This window comes from Poromitra crassiceps, assembly GCF_964638095.1.
Source record: "Poromitra crassiceps genome assembly, chromosome: 8".
Lineage (NCBI taxonomy): Eukaryota > Metazoa > Chordata > Actinopteri > Beryciformes > Melamphaidae > Poromitra > Poromitra crassiceps.
In genome coordinates, this window is record NC_139629.1 from 51,062,243 (window position 1) to 51,083,654 (window position 21,412).

The window sequence follows — 21,412 nt, forward strand, 5'->3', positions numbered from 1 at the left end:
TAATCCAGTAGTTGGCGGTAATGCGACATGTTGGATGCCAACCGCAATTAAAAACCAAAGAAGAAGAAGAAATACAACATAAACATTTAAATGACCCCAACTAGGCTGGCATGTATGATCAGTGCGACGCAGCTGGGAACTGCTGACTGGGCTCTCCAGCTCTGCAGGGAGGGACTTTTAGAGCAGCACGTGAAAACCGTCTAAAACCCTGACTCCGGTACACTAGGGGGCGGTATGCACTTATACACGTTGGTTGCGATCCGCCAATAAAATTAGAAGAGGAAAAATATGGCAGCGATGTAGGCTAAACACGTTCTCGAAAGGAGTAGCATGTTTGACATTTGATTGTGAATTACCAGAGAGAATATACTGTGATTATGTGTGTTATAAGGTACGACCGTTTGAAAGAGCTCCCTTGAGGTGTTACTGTTGTCAAGAATATGGGCATGTGGCTGCTGTATGTCAAAAAAAAAGAAAGTGTGGCAGATGTGGAAAGGAGAAATGCAGTGAAGAGAGGTGCATTGAGAAAGAACAAGCTAACTGCTTACATTGTGAGGGAAATCACTATGCAGGGTCTGTGCAGTGTCCAAGGAGAGAGAAAGAAAAGGAAGTGAATAGGATAAGAGAAACTAGGGGAATGTCGTATGTGGAAGCTGTTAAGAGATGGGGGTGGGAGAGAAATGAAGAGAGGAATAGGGTGGTGGTACAGAAGGAACCAGAGAAGAAAAAGCAGGAAATGGATCGAGCTGACCTTCTATGTGTAGAAAAGAGGACATTTTTGGCTTTCATTGCGATGGTGGTCAACTGTGCTGTTGATGTGACGGGGAAGACGGAGAGAATCGAGATGGTGCTGGACGCTGCCAGGAGGTTTTTGGACGTGGTGGATGTAACTGGGAAAGATCTAGACAATATACTGAGGGAAGCCTTTGATAAAACCCAGACGAGTGAGTCTGGGTGACAGAAGAATGGACAATATTATGTTTTGGAGTATTTTGGGTGGACGTAGTTTTGTTTTTCACACTGAAGAGAATATTTTTGTAACTGCTAAAATCCAGAAGGTGGCGGTAATGCACAGAAGATGTTTGCCAACCGCCATAAAACACTAGAAGAAGAAGAAGAAGAAGAAGAAAGGAGTAGCAGTAGCGTATTATTATTTCCTCGGTACTTCAGCGGAAGTTTAATTTACAAACAAGACTCTTATGTGCGGATTATATTGTCACGAATATATAATGTGCAACCGGGGCTCCGTTTAACTCAGAGGGGAAGAAGACGCTCCTCTCAGCTGAATGCTCACGTTAGCTTAGCTGTGAAGCTATTGGAGCTTCTTACGTTTGTCAGTAAATAGTTCAGGAGGAAACGTTCCTGTCGCTGTATGAAAATGAAAATGTCTAAAGTCCAGAAGCTGCACAGAGAAGCCTTGCCTCCAGACATCCAGCAGCCGTTGGTTATTAAATTAGACGTCCCCGCTGAGCAGCAGGAGTGGAGTTCCAGTCTGGACCAGGAGGACCCAGAGCCCCCACACATTAAAGAGGCACATGAGGAACTCTGGATCAGTCAGGAGGGAGAGCAGCTTCATGGGCTGGAGACGGCCCATATCACCAAGTTCCCATTCACTGCTGTCCCTGTGAAGCGTGAAGATGAGGAAGAGAAACCTCTGTCCTCACAGCTTCATCAAAGCCAAACTGAGGAGGGCAGAGCCTCTAGCCAGCAGCTCAACTGAACAGATGAAAACAAGCTGGTGGAGAGGACTGTGGAGTATCAGAACCAGCCAGGAACTTATATCCAGCTAGTAATTTACAAACAGCTGGTGATGACAAGACTTCAGACTCTTCTGAATCTGAGACTGAAGACAGTGATGCAGAATGGATGGACACATGATAGTCCACACAGGTGAGAAACAATTTCTTTGCTCACTCTGTGGTAAAGCTTTTGGTTAAAAAAAAAAGGGGGGGCTTGATAATCTACACAAGAGAGTAAACATTGAATTGCTATCTGTGGTGGAGTGGGGATATGCATGTATTTATGTATGTATGCGAGTATGTAGCCTACTGTGGGTGAATCAGAATCAGCTTTATTGGCCAAGTATGCAAACACTACAAGGAATTGGGCTCCGGTTAGCTTTGCTCTCAAGTACACACATAGTACACAAGTACACACATATAGTTATTGTTTCTATAGTTCTTTGTTGTGTTATCCTATGTTTATGTATCACAAAAAACAAACTTAACACGATCACAAAAAAATCTGTGCTGGTTGTTTTGTCAAAATGGAAACATCCCTGTTTGCTCAGTTTAAATATTAAGACTGTCAACCTTGTCTGTGTAAACTTTGTTATCCGATATCTGAGCGCAAGCTGGAAATAACATTGTCATGATTGGATGACTCACTCATGCTCCTCCTTAGAGCATTGTTATGATTGGATGACTGACTGTCAATCACACTCCTCTCACTGAATGTTTTTTTCCTTTCAAGGAGAAGGCACTTATGTTACAAAGTACAAAGTTATTTGGCTTTTGTTTGATTATTTAATTATAATACAAATTATATTAACTGTCATACTTTTTGAACAGTTAGATAAATTGGCCAATAATATCACTATTAGACAGCTACTAAGGAAGGTAAGACTGCACTATCTTGGGCGGGGGGGAAAAGTGACTTGACTTGCCTTAACTAAGGACTCAACTTGACTTGCCCAAAACAAAATGACTTGGGACTTTTGGACCAAATTAGTTGTGACTTTGAGACTGGGAGCAAAGTGTCTCCCATGTCTGATATTTACTTACTATTGAGCGTTTCATCTTCAGAATAGACCATCTCTGGCTTCATTACCGCTGGTAGGTGTGGCTCAACGATTGTGCAACAGACACATGCACCAGTGATTGGAGCAGACCAGACACTGCTGCCTATGTCATCAGCATGAGTGTAGCGGTAAATCCAGCCAACCAGAGTTTCCCATCTGAAAGAACTGTACAGTGAAGAAGTAAGGTGAAGGGATCAAGAACTCCAAGAACTTTGAATAAATCAGGTGGGTGAGGGTGAGCCCACACAACTGATCATCGCTTTGTTTCCAAATGACATGGTTGTTCTGTTCCTCTGCTGGATCAGTGTTGGTTGGAGATGATGGTGTACTTCACAAAAAGCTACTTTGAGATGTTATCTTCCCAGTTGGATGTTGTGTAGACATACTCTTAAAACACATTGTAGGCCTAGTTGATTCATTGTTTATGCTTTGGTATTGTATTGTAAGCTTTGTTCTACTTTTTACTGTATACATATAAGTTTCTTAGGTCAAATCCTTTTGATTTGAGGATCAGGCTTGATCCGTTTGTGGCTGCTGTAAATAAATGGCAGTTAAAGAAATGTGTCCTTCTGCAGGTATATGAGAATTAAGCCTATAAATGGAACGATAGTTACACAATGTGGAAGTGGCCCATTAACGCCATTTATAGTCAGCTGACTGAGCTGACACAGCTGCCTTTCTCACAGGTCAGTGCTGACTGACCATGCAAACAATTGCCGGGGGCGGCTTTAGCTCAGGAGGTAGAGTGGGTCGGCCAATGACGCCAGGGTTGGCGGCTCGATCCCCGCTCCCTCCCAGCTGTTGTCGTTGTGTCCTTGGGCAAGACACTTAACCCTCCTTGCTCCCGATGGTGTGTAGGCACCCTGCGTGGCAGCCTGCCGCCATTGGTGTATGAATGGGTGAATGTAGACTACCTACTGATTGTAAAGCGCTTTGGATAAAAGCGCTATATAAATGCAGGCCATTTACCATTTACCATTGAATGGTGATGTCAGATTTGGCTTTGTGAATCTCACCTTAAAATTCGTAGATATTGTGTATATAAAAACTTTAGAAATTGTTTTCCGTGTTAGGAGCAAAAGCCTTCCAGTTTGTATTCAACATTTTTTTAAATTAAGAGAAGGAAATTATAATTTAAGAGGGTTATGCATTTTTAAAACAGGCAAAGCGAGAATTAATGTCAAATCTCGATGTGTTTCAGTTTTGGGAGTTAAACTATGGAATAGCCTTTGTGATGATTTGAAATTGTGTACATCATTGTTGAGGTTTAAAAAAGCCTTAAAAAGTAAAATAATTCAGGATTATAATTTACAGTAAATTCTGTCTTTCTTTCTATTCTTTATTTTGCTGCAGATATTCTGGGTTTTTCTAATGGATTATACAGGATAGGCAAAAAATAAGCCTTGGCTTCAGCCTATTCCTTTTTTCGGTCATTGATTGTATAAATTGTATTTGTGTGAAATGGTCTGATATGTACATGTATGATCATGTTCTCTTGCTGTATATTCACATATTCACAGCCTCCACGTGACCTCTATGTGCTATCAGTCACGAAGACTGTAACTTACGCTACAGGCATAGCCTGTGGTGTCACGTTGAAGGCTGGGTTTACCCAGGCTAGGCTTGGGCTACAGCAATATCTTGCATAGAGCAATCACAGCTCATGCTGCTATGACATCACTGATGATATCGTACAGTTCTACATCACCTGTGTTGAGCAAGTTACTCAGGAACCTTTACTCCTTTAAAAAGTAATACAATTACTCTACTTATTACTTGGTATTAAAATGAATTAGTTACGTTACTCGTTATACTTTACTATATTACTTTCACTGCACCCCCTTCCCTAAAAGTGAGTGACATACAACCTGTTTAGCCAGCTCCTTTTAGAACTGAATCCACTTTATGGGAACAATAATTAACCTTACAACAACAATCAGCCAAAATACATACTTTTTATTTGCCTACCTTAGACAAAAACCTGATCATGTTCTGACAACACAGTAGTCTCGTATAGCCAGACTATCTCCACACAGTTTCTTTGGCACTGTGCCAGCGCTGAGAAAGTAATGCAGTAACCTGAAGTTACTTGGATTAGTAACTATAATTCCTTTTTGGAAAATGTAATCCCTCACATTACTAGTTACTGGGGAAAGTAATACAAATACAGTAACTAAGTTACTGCCCAACACTGTACATCACTGATGACATCAGGCACTTTTGTCATAGACATTTGTGACATCATCAGTGATGTCCTAAAGGTGAGGCTATGTAGTGGTCTAACAATGCCCACAAAATTCTAGTTATAGTTATGTATGTTTCACTTGACTAGCCGCCAGATGGCTCTGCTCCTTTTGTCTTGGGTGAGACCGTACAATGGTAATACTGTAGCAGGTCCTTAAATGGACTTCCTTTTTCCCACCTGTCAAGAACAGCTGACCACAGCCCAGGATGAATGAAAGTAGCCCCTCAGGCAAACATCTTCTCTGGCCTCAGTCTACATTGCTCAGTGCTGATTCAGTCATGTTTCGCAAGATATTTTTCCTATGTTCCATCAAAATGGAGTGGGATGTATTCAGGTAAAAAATAATAATATATATACCGTATATTTATATAAATATTGTTTGGCAATGGGAGGCAAATGCGTTGTAATGAAAATCTGTTTTTGTATCATTGCATAATTTAACATGGGTTCATTTTTGTTCAAATATGTTGGATTGTTATCTTGCACATTGTATCCTACTGGATTACTGAACACTCATTTGATCTATTTAGATTTGTGTAATGATGTTTTAGGAATAGTTCTTAATTTACTTTAATTATTCATGATGTGTTATGGTGGTTGTCTAGATAGATCTCTACTGATCGGGTTTCTCTGCCAGACCAAATGCATGTCTGCTCTCCATTCAGTGAATCCTCAAAGGAAAGCTCAATTCATTTCAGACACATTCTTAATGATCCCCTTCTTCTCTTTCCCACACAGATCAATAGCACCTCATATGGACACAGTTATTCGCCGGTGTCCGTTCCTGACGGTGATGCCCGGTGTTTTCCTGCAGCTGGCTGGGAACTCATCCCTGGTGGGTTATGTCCAGAAGTGTCCGGTGATGATGGAGCTGGCCTGGAGACCTCTGGCCAGAGCCCTCGCCTCTTCAGCCTCTGCCTCTAGAGGCACCCCAACAAATGAGGGTCAGTTGTAGGGGGGAAATTACCTTTTGTTCAAACTTCCTCCCATCATTTACGACTTGCGTAGTTACTACAGTACATTGAATGGTGATTATAACACAGGAAAGTGAAGTACAGTGTTGGGCACTCATTACTAAAAAAGTACCGTAATATATTACATATTACTCGTTACTATTTTCAAAAGTAATATTATTACTTTACTTATTACTCCATGCCAAAAGTAATTCGTTAGATACTCGTTATATTACTTTTCTGTTACATTCCACACAAATGGCAATAGGCCTTTTTCACTGCAGCGATTTTGTGTCTAAAAGGCAGGAGGTAACACAGGTGCACCAAGATGTTAATTAGGGCTTCCAACTTCAGTCCATTTAGGTGTTCCAGTGCTGGAGCCTTAATTAGTTAGTTGTGTATACTCTGTCTTCTAGACACAAATGGCCGTTGTGAAAAAGGCCCATAGCGTTTTTCTCATCAAAATGCAGACTTTGCGGTGCGAATGTGTGAACTAGGTCTATTATGTGCCGTTCCATTTAAACTAATCGCTTTGCCAGAGCACAGCTTCCTACAGAGATGCAGCTTGATGAAGAGCACACCTGGCTCAAAGTGATGACTGACAAGATGCAAACTTTTATCTTCTGTTTTATAGAATGCAGTATGCACTGCCAATGCAAACTCAATACATATAGGCTACATGTTTGCTTAAAGGAGGACTTACCTCCAAAACACTTTTTTTCAGCTTTTAACCAATATATATGACTTTGGGGGTGATGTGTGAAGAATTCTGGTCAGAATTTCCACATTTGACACCAAACTGTTGCCATTTTACCATTTGTATCATTTTTCAGCAGCATACCTGGCATAAGCGCCCTCTTAGGGTCAAAGACTGCTTTTTTTTTTTCTCAAATGAATGGGATATTTGACACGTCGTTACGTCACGGTGTTCCCAAAGACTATGGGATTTCAAGATAATTACTCCCCTACCCCCCCTGTACCCTTTCGGCTCCTCAGAACTCCAAGCCTATTCCTATTGAAGTTTGCTCTTAAAATACTGACACAAACGTCGTCAAAGTTGGCACACGTCTTAATTATAGTTAGTTTCCCGCTGAATGTGTCACTACTTTATTAATATCTTACCTGAATAAGCTCGAATGATGATGTATATATTATCAGTCCGAGTTGGAAGCAGCTGTCTCCAGCCCAGCCAGGCGGGAGAGAGTCCTACTGTAAACCTCATGCACTAGCTCCAAGCTCCGCGGGCGCGCGCAGCAGAGCAGAGCTCTCTGTGCTCTGAGTAGAGAGAGCAGTCTGATATTTCCGCAAACAAATATGGTCGCAGTTTAGCGCACATGTAAAATATAACGCTATACTACGACGTGACAACGTGACAAAGCTTCTCTAAACACATCGGCTACTATCATTTCCCTGCATCCCTCCTACTGAGATTATATCGGTAATGATTTTGGACAGACTGAATGCGCGGAGGAGAAGGAGAGATCTGCAGCTCTGCCCTGAGTAGCCCTGAGAGACACTCGCCTCGCTCCGACTACTGTGCCCGTCTGTGAAAAGCGTCCTGTCCAGTCGCACCTTCGCAAACAGATGCGGGATTCCCTCAATCCTGTACCCAATCTCAGACTGTATTCTCTAAATCGCACACCAGCTATTTCTGTCTGTTTGTTTGTTGCTCCGTGAGGTTACAAGCGCCCCATGCATGCAACAGGCTGTTTCGCCAGCCGGGGTCTGGCAGGAGGGAGGAGGCGCAGGCAGCCTGCACTGCGCTGAGAGGAAAAAACTTTTGCACAACTTTTAACAACAATCACGAAAAGCCCCCAAACTAAAATGAAAAAGGGACTATATGGCAACTTGGACGAGGGAATGACGTAGAGAAATCTCGCATTGTGTTACCCCAGAACGGGGGGTTTGTCGTATTGTGCGGTGTGCTGCTGTAACGAGCCCATGCCACTTTGCTCTCGTAACGTAGTTCAACACACTGCCATAGAGTTACATGCAGAAAAATAATTAAATTTCTAGTTCGCCACTGAATTACCAAATTGATATAACTTTCAACCATTTTGAGCAAAGCTCTTTCCATACAGGCCACCAGCGTTGGCTAATTGTTGATATTTATACAGATATGGCCCCTCTCAAATAAATTATTTTTGAGGCAATAGGCAAACTGTAATGGCGTCGATTTCCGAAAAAAAATCTGGACTTCAACACAGCCAAAGAGTCCAGTATAGACAAGAGCATATGTCATTTCTTGGTTTTTTCCATAGGTATTTTCAAATCACTGTTCTAATACATATCTAGGGGGTAAGTCCTCCTTTAACAAGTTTGTGTCACAAATAACGTTAGCTCTGCAACATTAACATTAACCTGACAATAATAACAGCAATGTTTCATGTCCACCAGCTTGTGAGTTTTTACGTTATCTCTGTATTTGATAGGGATGCCTTTATCGATTAGTTTTCCTGTCGATTACCCTTAAATTCTGAAGACGATTAGTCGATTAGTCTATAAGCAAAAAAAAAATTAAATTTTTTTTTTTTTTTTTTTTTAATTTAAATTAATAATAAAAAAAATTAATAATAATAATAATCAGGACGCCATCTAAATTGACCATAATTTAATCTATGTCAAAACATTCAACATGCAATTATTACATGTATTTATTTGCATTATCGTGCACACAGGCAACGACTTTCTCTTCCAGTTTCCAGTCACTGACTGCTTCTCGCAGGTGTGCTGCCAGATTTTCACCGCTATGCCTGTCCTCCATGGGGCGGGTTTGTAGAACACAGCTACAGAGCTGTCCACGTTCGTTGATGAAATGACAGGTTATTGTCACGTATGCTTCTGTTGCAATGGACGTCCAGATGTCTGACGTTATTGCCACACACTGTGCCTCCTCTAACTGCTGTTTAATGTACTCAGTCATTTTGCCATGGCTCACCTCCACTCTGGATGTTATCAAGGTGCGCCCCGGCACGGTGTATGCGGGCTCGACAAAGTTCATCAACTTGCGAAAGCCTTCGCCCTCGACAAAGCACAGTGGTAGCATATCGCGGGCAGTCATCTCAGCGAGGAGTTGTGTGATCGTTTCGGACCGGCGAGGGTCACATCGTCTGCGGGGTTCTGCAGTAAAAGCTGTGATACTGGTCTGCCTGCTACTATCCGCATCATCTCCTCCACGCAAGTTTACGTCGAGATGCTTGTTCTGAAGGTGGGTCCTCATTGCAGTGGTAGAGTGGTTATATGCAAGCTTGAGAGAACATAGCCGACACACAACCTTGTTGTCTCTTTCTTCATCAAAGTATTGCCAAACTTTGCTAGTTTTCTGTCGCGTGGCCACTGGCCATTGTTGCTCCTCCTTTGTGTACTCCTGTCCTCCGTGTGCGGGGAGGGGGGCGGAGGGGCAGTTGCCTTCAGTGACCCTGGGAATTCTACTAGCGCATGGATGACTGACGGTGAAAGACGCAAAAAATAAAAATAAAATAGTAAAATAATTGTCGATTAGTAATTTTCACTCCGACTAGTGAGTGTGTCGACGACTAATCGATTAATCGATTATTTTGCGGCACCCCTAGTATTTGAACAGTTTTCCGGTTTCTGTTGTGCTGTCCTCTCGTCTCGTAACGTTAACGTTAGGAAGTTTGAGCTCGTGTTTTTCACAGTGGAAAGAGTGTTAGTAGCCTACCTGTCCTGGACACCGTTTACATTTGACTTTGATGTTCAATCGTGTCACCTTTCTTCCCGACAAAAACAAAGTCATGGGAATATATCCGCAGCCACGGATTTTCCTCCTCGGCTCAGCAGGACAGAGAGGGAGGTGTGTCTGCCTGCCTGTTGCCTGGTGCTCTGAATGTGCTCTGCGGTGACGTCACCTTGTTTTGGGAGCGTTAAAAGCCATGCTGCTTGTGATCAGTGAATGCCGACTGCGTGTTGTTTTGCAGCGCAGCGGCATCACAGAATGGACTCAACAAAAGATGTAACGACTAACGTAACGAGCTCGTTTATCTTGAAGTAACTGTAATATTATTACTTATATTCTATAGTAATTCGTTACACTACTCGTTACTTGGAAAAAGTAATATTATTACAGTAACGAGTAACTAGTAACTCGTTACTTCCCAACACTGGTGAAGTACATGTAATATCATATTATTAACTGATTCAATTAATAGAGACATTTCATCCGATGTGCAGATCCAGGGCATCCTGTCAAGGTAGGTCACCCCTCGCCCCCTGCTGGCCAGGCACTGCGCTCCAAGTGTCCTTTCCTGGCTGCAGAGATGGTGCAGAAAAACAACAACGTGGTGCGAGAAGCCCGCCTGGAGCTGCAGGAGGATGTCCAGGAGATGCTGCAGGAGGATGTCCAGGAGATGCAGGAGGATGTCCAGGAGATGCAGGAGGATGTCCAGGAGATGCAGGAGGGTGTCCAGGAGATGCAGGAGGATGTCCAGGAGATGCAGGAGGATGTCCAGGAGATGCACTCTTTCCACACAAGTAAGCAACTCCCGCAGTTCACTAACCAGTCAGTTAGTTAGTCAGTTATGCAAGCTGTGAAAGGTTATTGTTTTGAGCATGCATACACCAGTGACTTGCATAGCAAATTAATTCCATGATTGTAAACTTGCACAAGGCTTTAGAGTTGAGTGTAAATAGTAGTAGTAATAATAATAATAAGTAATAATAGTAGTTGAGTGTAAATAGTAGAATGACGTGAGACAGAGCTGGTGTTTTGTGAAATTAATTGTGCACATCGTCGCCGAACAGAACAAACGGATTTGGATTCATCGGTGGCGGCTCTTATCAAGGCCAACGCAGGCACTCTGAAAAACCTGTTAAAACACCAACCTTCCAAAGTGTCTCACCTACTGCAGGACAACCTGCCTCAAGGTAAGAACACCAACAGTAGGCCAGGGGTTTTCAAAGTCTGAGACTGTGGGCCTCCCCCCCCCCCCCCAGATAAAGCTCGGAAAAAGGTGCCCCCCCCCCTCGCTCAATTCCTGGATGCCTATGGGATCATGATGAATGTTATTTGCCTGATATTGCTGTTTGACGTACTTCAGACTACACTACACCATATGTAGAGAAAAAGCTCTGTCTGAACACATACTTCAGACTACACCATATGTAGAGAAAAAGCTCTGTCTGAACACATACTTCAGACTGACCATATGTAGAGAAAAAGCTCTGTCTGAACACATTAGTTTCTGGCTCTGGGAAAGTGGGGGAAAGATTCTGCAAAACTACTGTATCTCTGAACTATCTCTTGAACCAAATCACACATTATGGTATATTTCTCCTTTTGATAACTTCACTTCCTTCACTGAGCCTCATCTGAAACGGCTTGGAGCCGCCCTGGGGAGGCTCCGCCTCCCACTTTGAAAACCTCTGCAGTAGGTCATTAAGAAATAGTCATTCCCCAAAATGTGCCTCCTCTAGCTACTGCGCTGTGCTAAGTCTTTATCTGTGAAAAGTTTCATTCAAATAACCCCCCTCCCTCCATCAGCTTTCACCTTCCAGTATGACAACTTCTTTGAGCAGAAGATTGACAGCAAGAAGAAGGATCACACATACAGGGTATTTAAGACGGTGAACAGGCGCGCTCCTACCTTCCCCATGGCAGACGACTACTCCCAGTCTCTGCGTGCGAAGAGAGACGTGTCTGTGTGGTGCAGCAATGACTACCTGGGCATGAGCCGCCACCCCAGAGTCATCCAGACCATCCTGTGAGTAGGCTTAGAAACCACTGATAATAGTGCATTCCTTTAGAACTGGGAACTGGTAATCTTACGGTTCAAAGGTCATGAGCTGGGACAGTGACGTCACCAGAGCTGGTATTTCCCATTCCAAACTCGTAGGAGCCTCAGCATTCCTGACCTCAAAAATCCAAGATGGCTGCTCTGCGCAACAACAGTAGTTATAATCGTAGTAAATGCTGTTTATTAGCACTTATGTCTTGTTTGTGTCTCATTAAATCAGCTGTACACACAGCACTGCCTAACTTCTATCTGTGTGGACATGATGCTGCAGTGTTTGTATGCGCAAAATGCTGCGAACTGCCTTGTTATCAACTGTTATTGCTAACAATGGCTAGCCTGGCGCCTGGCTGGATCTGACCAAGAGCTGACAAGCAATAGTGAACTTCCCAGCTCCCGTTTTCTGCAAATGGAACGCAAACAAAACGGATGTGACGTCATTTAGCCTCCACATCCCAGTTATCTTGCGATAAAGGAACGGGCCATAACCCTGACTGATGTCATCTGGCAGAACAGTGTGGTGATAACGATGATGAATCTAGTACTGATGAAAGTTGAGGGACTTTTCTTTGGGACTGGGCCTAAATGTTCCCTAAACGGGTTCCACTTTGTTCCTCAAGGGAGACGTTAGGAGAACATGGTGCTGGCGCAGGAGGCACACGCAACATTTCGGGCACAAGCAGATTCCACGTGCATCTGGAACACGAGCTGGCTGACCTGCATGAAAAGGACGCCGCCCTGCTCTTCACTTCCTGCTTTGTAGCCAATGACTCCACGTTGTTTACTCTGGCCAAAATGCTACCAGGTACAGTAACACCAGGCATGTCGCTTCTGTCATTTCATTGTATTTCCTCACAGATTTGCTTCATTTATCAACTTAAATGCCCCAAGAAACGACATCTTCAGCAGTGAGCGATCATTCAAAATAGGGATGTCCCGATCACATTTTTTTTGCTCCCGATCCGATCCCGATCATGTGATTTTGAGTATCTGCCGATACCGATTTTTCCCGATCCGATCTTTCGGCAATGCATTAAGAAGAAAGAAAAGAAAAAACTGCAATCAAGTTGACCCTTAAGATTGTTTTTTTATTTAACAGTATCCAACTAACTATCCATTATATCCAACATGGATATGGCTTTTTTATTTAACAGTATTCATTATATCCAACATGGATTCAAAATTTAAAACAAAATAAAATAAAGCTTATCAGTGGTGCACCACAAAATAACCATGTAAACTAAAACAAATGATGTGCAGAATAGTGCAATAACAATGTAAATCAGGAAATGCGTTTGTTTTGGTAAATTCTTCTGCTCTGTGCGACACTAAATAAATGAATGATGATATGTAATTTAAAACCAAAACTAAGGCCTCAGGATGAGTTTAAGACGTGAACATGGTCATGTTTGTTGAATTAAAAAAAAAAAAAATTTTTTTTTTTTTTTTTACTCCCGATCTTTTCCCCCCCATTCCGATCTTCTAAAAATCACGTGATCGGCCCCGATCTCCGATCACGTGATCGGATCGGGACATCCCTAATTCAAAAGTCTAAACTAGTAGTATGAGTAGTATGCATTTTTATTTGCGCCTGCTGGTAGGGATGCACCGATCCACATTTTTTCACTTCCGATCCGATTCCGATACCTGAATTTGGATATCTGCCGATACCGATATTATGCCGATACCAATATTTTTCTTGAATATACAGTATAGGCAAAGATTTGGCCAATTAAAGATTTCTTTTTGTTATATACCTTGCAAAAAGCAGACAAAATTAAGAAAATATACAAGGCAAAGAAGGATACTATTATACATGCCCCCCCCCCCCCCCCATTACATTTACATTTCACAACAAGCATTTTCTATAGCTCAATCAGGTTCATTATGTCTTCTTAGTTCAAATGATCGTTTTTGTTTCTTATAAAGAGACCAATGTGTAGCAGATGTTTTTTGTTTTTTTCCCTATGATTTTTCATTTTCTGTGATTTCTCTTCATTCCTAGGTTGTGAAATCTATTCTGATGCTGGCAACCACGCCTCGATGATTCAGGGAATCAGGAGCAGCGGGGTGAAGAAGGTTCTCTTCCGTCACAATGACGCCAAGCATCTACAAGAGCTGCTGGAGAAGTCAGAGCGCTCCACTCCAAAGATCGTGGCCTTTGAGACGGTGCACTCAATGGATGGTAAGTGCACGACGTCACCCAAAAGTGTTCTTATGTGAAATGTCTCGCTGAAAGTCTGTCTGTCACATATTCTATTTCCCACTCTTTGATTTCCATTGATTCACTTAAATAATCAAACGGGTGCTGTTTTCTCGCCCTATAGGAGCTGTGTGCCCTCTGGAGGAGATGTGTGATATTGCCCACAAGTTCGGCGCTATTACCTTTGTGGATGAAGTTCATGCTGTGGGCCTGTACGGGCCGAGGGGAGGAGGGATCGGTGACAGGGACAGGGTCATGCACAAGATGGACATCATCTCTGGTACCCTCGGTAAGTACAGCCCTCTGTGTTTACCACATCATCTCTGGTACCCTCAGTAAGTACAGTCCTCTGTGTTTACCACATCATCTCTGGTACCCTCTGTAAGTACAGTCCTCTGTGTTTACCACATCATCTCTGGTACCCTCTGTAAGTACAGTCCTCTGTGTTTACCACATCATCTCTGGTACCCTCAGTAAGTACAGTCCTCTGTGTTTACCACATCATCTCTGGTACCCTCTGTAAGTACAGTCCTCTGTGTTTACCACATCATCTCTGGTACCCTCTGTAAGTACAGTCCTCTGTGTTTACCACATCATCTCTGGTACCCTCGGTAAGTACAGCCCTCTGTGTTTACCACATCATCTCTGGTACCCTCAGTAAGTACAGCCCTCTGTGTTTACCACATCATCTCTGGTACCCTCAGTAAGTACAGTCCTCTGTGTTTACCACATCATCTCTGGTACCCTCTAAGTACAGTCCTCTGTGTTTACTACATCATCTCTGGTACCCTCAGTAAGTACAGTCCTCTGTGTTTACCACATCATCTCTGGTACCCTCTGTAAGTACAGTCCTCTGTGTTTACCACATCATCTCTGGTACCCTCGGTAAGTACAGCCCTCTGTGTTTACCACATCATCTCTGGTACCCTCAGTAAGTACAGCCCTCTGTGTTTACCACATCATCTCTGGTACCCTCTGTAAGTACAGTCCTCTGTGTTTACCACATCATCTCTGGTACCCTCTGTAAGTACAGTCCTCTGTGTTTACCACATCATCTCTGGTACCCTCAGTAAGTACAGTCCTCTGTGTTTACCACATCATCTCTGGTACCCTCGGTAAGTACAGCCCTCTGTGTTTACCACATCATCTCTGGTACCCTCTGTAAGTACAGTCCTCTGTGTTTACCACATCATCTCTGGTACCCTCAGTAAGTACAGTCCTCTGTGTTTACCACATCATCTCTGGTACCCTCGGTAAGTACAGTCCTCTGTGTTTACCACATCATCTCTGGTACCCTCAGTAAGTACAGTCCTCTGTGTTTACCACATCATATCTGGTACCCTCGGTAAGTACAGTCCTCTGTGTTTACCGCCTAGGATCAAATTCTCTCAACTCCCTCATGAGTTCCAGATGTCTTCCCCTCTCTCTAACACACACATGGGCAAAATACGGCCCGCGGGCCGCATGCAGCCCGCCGGCGCCTCCTGTGTGGCCCGCGATGGAATTGCAAAAATATATATATATTGTATATATATATATATATATATATATATTTACAATGATCTGAAGGCAACATGCAAGATACCCGCTGAATAAGTTTCCAAATGTCATTCTGGCCAATACTCCACTTCTGTTATAGCATTTCAGTCTGGAATATCTTTCAATAATCTTTATGGCTAAAAGGCTAAAAGTAATCTCATGTGTAAGAAATGACTGTTCTACATTGAAGTAAACATTTAAATAATTAACTTGTTGGTTTTGGATTTATTTAGCTTCAAGAGTGCATTTTTGTTTGTGTGACCCTCAACACAGGCTTTGAGAATCCCGGGCCACTTACTGATACTTATGCTTAAATTAACCCACTCATATTCTGGTTTATTTCAAGAAAAACATTTCGGCTAGTGGAAATTCTAATTGGCTGGTAACTTTAAAATCTAGCAGCCATATTGGCAGGTGGTCAAAAAAGTTAATTTCAAGCCCTGCAGGGAGAGCAGGTGGTGACATAGGAGTGAGTGAGAAAAGGATCAAATATTGGTGGTACTGAATAATGACATCACAATTGTTAATTTAAAATGAGTTATTCCTCTAAACCTGGCTTCAAATGCCCCAAAATTTTCACGCTGGCGCCGTTCAGCCCTCAGCAAAATCTGGTAACGAGGATTTTTTTGTGGCCCTCTCTATCATCAAAGTTGCCCATCCATGGGTTACGGCATGACAATATTTGTTTAGCCCCGGCAACAATCTGGGTTTCTCATGTGGCCCCCCATGAAAAATAGTTGCCCACCCCTGCTCTAACATGTTACACTATGGATGGTTTCCCAGGCAAGGCATTTGGCTGTGTGGGTGGCTACATCGCCAGCACCAGCGCCCTGGTGGACACAGTGCGCTCCTACGCAGCGGGCTTCATCTTCACCACCTCCCTGCCCCCCATGCTGCTGGCGGGGGCACGGGCGTCCATCCAGGTCCTGAAGAGCGAGGAGGGTCGTACGCTCCGCAGGAAACACCAGAGGAACGTCAAGCTGCTCCGGCAGATGTTGAGGGACTCCGGCCTCCCAGTGGTCGACTGCCCAAGCCACATTATTCCTGTCCAGGTAAGACAATCCCTAATATAGCCACTTAGCTGACACTGTTATCCAGATCAGTGGTTCTTAACGTGGACCACCAGGGCCAGATCAGTGGTTCTTAACGTGGCATCCGGGGACCACCAGGAGGTTCTTGAGGAGGTTCCAGGAAAACCCCAGCAAATTCAACTTGACCATTATTTAATATACAAGAAGTTAGAGACACAATTAGAGAATGTAGGAGAATGACTATTTTGATGATCGTTTCTGTTATCTCTCTACCTACAATACAGACAGTCTGTTATCTCTCTACCTACAATACAGACAGTCTGTTATCTCTCTACCTACAATACAGACAGTCTGCTATCTCTCTACCTACAATACAGACAGTCTGCTATCTCTACCTACAATACAGACAGTCTGCTATCTCTCTACCTACAATACAGACAGTCTGTTATCTCTCTACCTACAATACAGACAGTCTGTTATCTCTCTACCTACAATACAGACAGTCTGATATCTCTCTACCTACAATACAGACAGTCTGTTACCTCTCTACCTACAATACAGACAGTCTGTTATCTCTCTACCTACAATACAGTCTGTTATCTCTCTACCTACAATACAGACAGTCTGTTATGTCTCTACCTACAATACAGACAGTCTGTTATCTCTCTACCTACAATACAGACAGTCTGTTATCTCTCTACCTACAATACAGTCTGTTATCTCTCTACCTACAATACAGACAGTCTGTTATGTCTCTACCTACAATACAGACAGTCTGTTATCTCTCTACCTACAATACAGGCAGTCTGTTATCTCTCTACCTACAATACAGGCAGTCTGTTATCTCTCTACCTACAATACTGACAGTCTGTTATCTCTCTACCTACAATACAGACAGTCTGTTATCTCTCTACCTACAATACAGACAGTCTGTTATCTCTCTACCTACAATACAGGCAGTCTGTTATCTCTCTACCTACAATACAGACAGTCTGTTATCTCTCTACCTACAATACAGACAGTCTGTTATCTCTCTACCTACAATACAGACAGTCTGTTATCTGTCTACCTACAATACAGACAGTCTGTTATCTCTCTACCTACAATACAGACAGTCTGTTATCTGTCTACCTACAATACAGACAGTCTGTTATATCTCTACCTACAATACAGACAGTCTGTTATGTCTCTACCTACAATACAGACAGTCTGTTATCTCTCTACCTACAATACAGACAGTCTGTTATCTCTCTGCCTACAATAGACAGTCTGTTATCTCTCTACCTACAATACAGACAGTCTGTTATCTCTCTACCTACAATACAGACAGTCTGTTATCTCTCTACCTACAATACAGACAGTCTGTTATCTCTCTACCTACAATACAGACAGTCTGTTATCTCTCTACCTACAATACAGACAGTCTGTTATCTCTCTACCTACAATACAGACAGTCTGTTATCTCTCTACCTACAATACAGACAGTCTGATATCTCTCTACCTACAATACAGACAGTCTGTTATCTCTCTACCTACAATACAGCCAGTCTGTTATCTCTCTACCTACAATACAGACAGTCTGTTATCTCTCTACCTACAATACAGACAGTCTGTTATCTCTCTACCTACAATACAGACAGTATGTTATCTCTCTACCTACAATACAGCCAGTCTGTTATCTCTCTACCTACAATACAGACAGTCTGTTATCTCTCTACCTACAATACAGACAGTCTGTTATCTCTCTACCTACAATACAGACAGTCATGAAATTCTGGACAAAAGCATAGGCAACACTTTACTTGAGGGGGCATATGACCACTGACATGACACTGTCATAACCATGATATGACACCTGTCATGAGCATGAAGGAAGCGTTATGGATGTTTATGACTGTTGTCATTGTGTCATTCTGTAAATTATGTCATTAATCAAGACAGTGTAATGACACGTGATGACATTTTAATGAAATGTTCAAATTGTACCACTGTAGTTGAGGTCAAGGAAAACACTCATGACAGTTATAAACTCATTTGACAGTGTAATGACATGATGACATCTTAATGCCTGCAATGTCATGTTTATGACAGGTTATGTTGTGTTAGTTATGTCAAGTTGTCATAACGAAGACATTGACAGGTTATGTTGTCTTGGTTAATGTTAAGCTGTAATAACGAAGACATCTCAAACAATGTCAACATTGTATTAACAATGACATAATTTACAGAATGACACTTAATGGCAACAGTGATATGTTTAAGTTTAGTTTATTTATTTGCACACATAAAAGGCAGAAACGGATAAAAAAAATGCAAATAAAAATAATAATAATAATAATAATAATAGCATTAAAAAAGGCATACAATAAACAAACAAAAAACAAGAAGGAAACAATAAAACAAAGACACTTTGAAATGTGAATCCGATTAAAAGAAAAAATTCACATTTTCCTGATTGTGCCTCTCTGTTGGCAGGTGGCAGATGCACAGAAGAACACGGAGGTTTGTGACATCATGATGTCTCGTTACAACATCTACGTCCAGGCAATCAATCATCCCACAGTGGTGAAGGGAGAGGAACTGCTCCGCATCGCCCCCACACCGCACCACACTCCCCAGATGATGCACTACTTTGTTGGTACGTCCACAAGCATTTAGGTCTCCACTCTCAGGAAGCAAATAGTCCAGTAATAATGTGGGTCAACCTCTCACTATTGCAACAAAACCAAACTCAATGGAATTGTGTCCTCAATATCTTCTAAGTGTGAGGGGGGGGAAAAGCCTTAAGCCTCCCCAGTTTCTATTAATTAAAATGTTCCGATTACTTCTCCCATTTAGAACATATCGAGGACACAAAATCCATTGAGTTTGGTTTTGTTGCAATCTCAGATTTTGTGGTAAACTGCCTAGACTAAAAAGGATTCAGAGATTGACTGTAGTCAGAGATGGGAAGTAACTAAGTACAAATACGTTGTTAATTGTTACTGTACTTCGGTGGGATTTTCAGGTATCTGTACTTCAATGAGTATTTATTTTTCTGACAACTGTTCACTTTTTCTCCCTACAATTTAACACAAATATCTGTACTTTCTACTCCTTACATTTTCAAAACAGGCTAGTTACTTTAATTTTAATGCATGACAGACAAATATGATGTAACGTTGTTTGTTTGTTGTCTCTCTCCTCTCGCGCTCCCCCAGCTTTTACGCATGATGTGCACCTTTTCTGTAGAAAAACCATATCACAAACTGACAACTACCAATCACAGTTACAGTATAATGCCTGAAGCTCTAAAAGAAACTTCTGGAATTGCTGAAGTAGAAAGTTGACCACAAAGGGACTCAAACCCTCAGTGTTCTGATCCAAAACCAGACACCTTGTCCATTAGGCGATCAGCTGATTTGACTGCTGGTTCAGGGTCACTTCTTATTTATTTGACACTAGAAAAAGCCTTTTTGTTAAGTGTCTAAAAGCCTGTCATAAAACCGTTGTCATCATTTGCCATTCAATAATCTGCACATGAACTACACCCTACACCCAAACATCTCCCTCTTGCTCCTCACATTTTGTTGGGTGTGTTGGGCCTGTTGTTTATAATAGTATTTGAATGATATTAATATGATTATGACATGAGTTTCTATTCGCCTGGCACAGAAAATACGTTTTACTTTTATACTTTAGTACATTTCAGAGCCTGTACTTTTTACTTTTACTTGAGTAATTAAGTGGAATCAGTACTTCTACTTTTACCAGAGTATTTTTTACACTATTAACTGTACTTCTACTTAAGTAAAGAAAGTGTGTACTTTTCCCATTTCTGACTGTAGTATTCTGTTTAGAGCTTGGAATTAACACATGCCAACATTTGAGCAGTTAAGGATTTGTGTAGTTGTCATTTACCATCACAAATATTTAATTTAATTTAATTAGATGAGATGAGATGAGATGACAAGCAGGTCATGACTGGCTGTTGGATGGATTTACTCTGTGGGACGAACAACGTTGGCTAATATAATGTGCTTGGCCAGTATTACATTGTAAATTAAGTAATACATCAAGACAAAACTGCATTGTACTCTATAACAAACAAAGATGATGAAATGCAATCATTTGAGCCTATTCAAGAACAAATGTTTTGGCTGGTGAAAATTCCAAATGGCTGGTAACTGAATTCCACAAGCCACACAAAATGTATTTTCAAGCCCTGATACTATTAGTTAAAACACTATTTAGTCTATTAGATACATTTCTAATATCCATATCTGGCACAGACCTTTGGGTCCTCCTCACCTGTGTTGCTCATCCTCTGCCTCTTCTCTGTAGACCGCCTGGTGAAGACCTGGTTGGAGGTGGGTTTGGAGCTGACTCCACACTCCTCAGCAGAGTGTGACTTCTGCCAGCAGCCTCTCCACCTTGAGCTGATGAGCGAGAGGGAGAAGTCCTACTTCACAGGCCTGAGTCACATGCTATCCACCACAGCATGATAATAACCAGTTTATACAGTCAACACCAGCAAGCCCCACCCACGATCAAATCTGTATTTTTAGATATTTATTATAATTCAATGCATACAACATGTTCTGAATCAATAATACAAGTATGGGGGAAAGTGTATGGTATTTATTTATGTATTTGTGTTGATTACAGTTTATTGAATATTATTTATGTAAAATGTTATTTGTTAATGTAGAATTTATAAAATCAGTATATGAGATCGGATTTTAGTCATTGATTCATGTCATATTCTTTTGATAGTAATTTTAATCCATCTCAAACTTAATCATTTGGAGATAAATCCCTTCCCCTTCAGTGCTTCAATGGATGTATTCAGATTACTTCTGGCTAAAGCTCTTTTAGTACAGCGGCACTAGAGGATAATGCTGTGAAGTAT

General features: G+C 41.9%; 1 protein-coding gene across 1 annotated transcript; it reads left to right on the top strand.

The window, feature by feature from the left end:
* The first annotated feature begins 1,758 nt into the window (after window positions 1–1,758).
* Window positions 1,759–21,094, top strand: LOC310780789 (5-aminolevulinate synthase, non-specific, mitochondrial-like). Its single transcript, XM_083641293.1, has 12 exons — window positions 1,759–1,890; window positions 5,784–5,989; window positions 8,918–9,037; window positions 10,190–10,489; window positions 10,760–10,882; window positions 11,499–11,718; window positions 12,369–12,553; window positions 13,754–13,933; window positions 14,076–14,240; window positions 16,274–16,542; window positions 18,997–19,159; window positions 20,845–21,094. Exons 1-12 carry the CDS (start codon window positions 1,811–1,813, stop codon window positions 21,003–21,005), a joined length of 2,172 nt encoding a protein of 723 aa, XP_083497419.1. The 5' UTR covers window positions 1,759–1,810; the 3' UTR covers window positions 21,006–21,094.
* The last annotated feature ends 318 nt before the right edge of the window (window positions 21,095–21,412 follow it).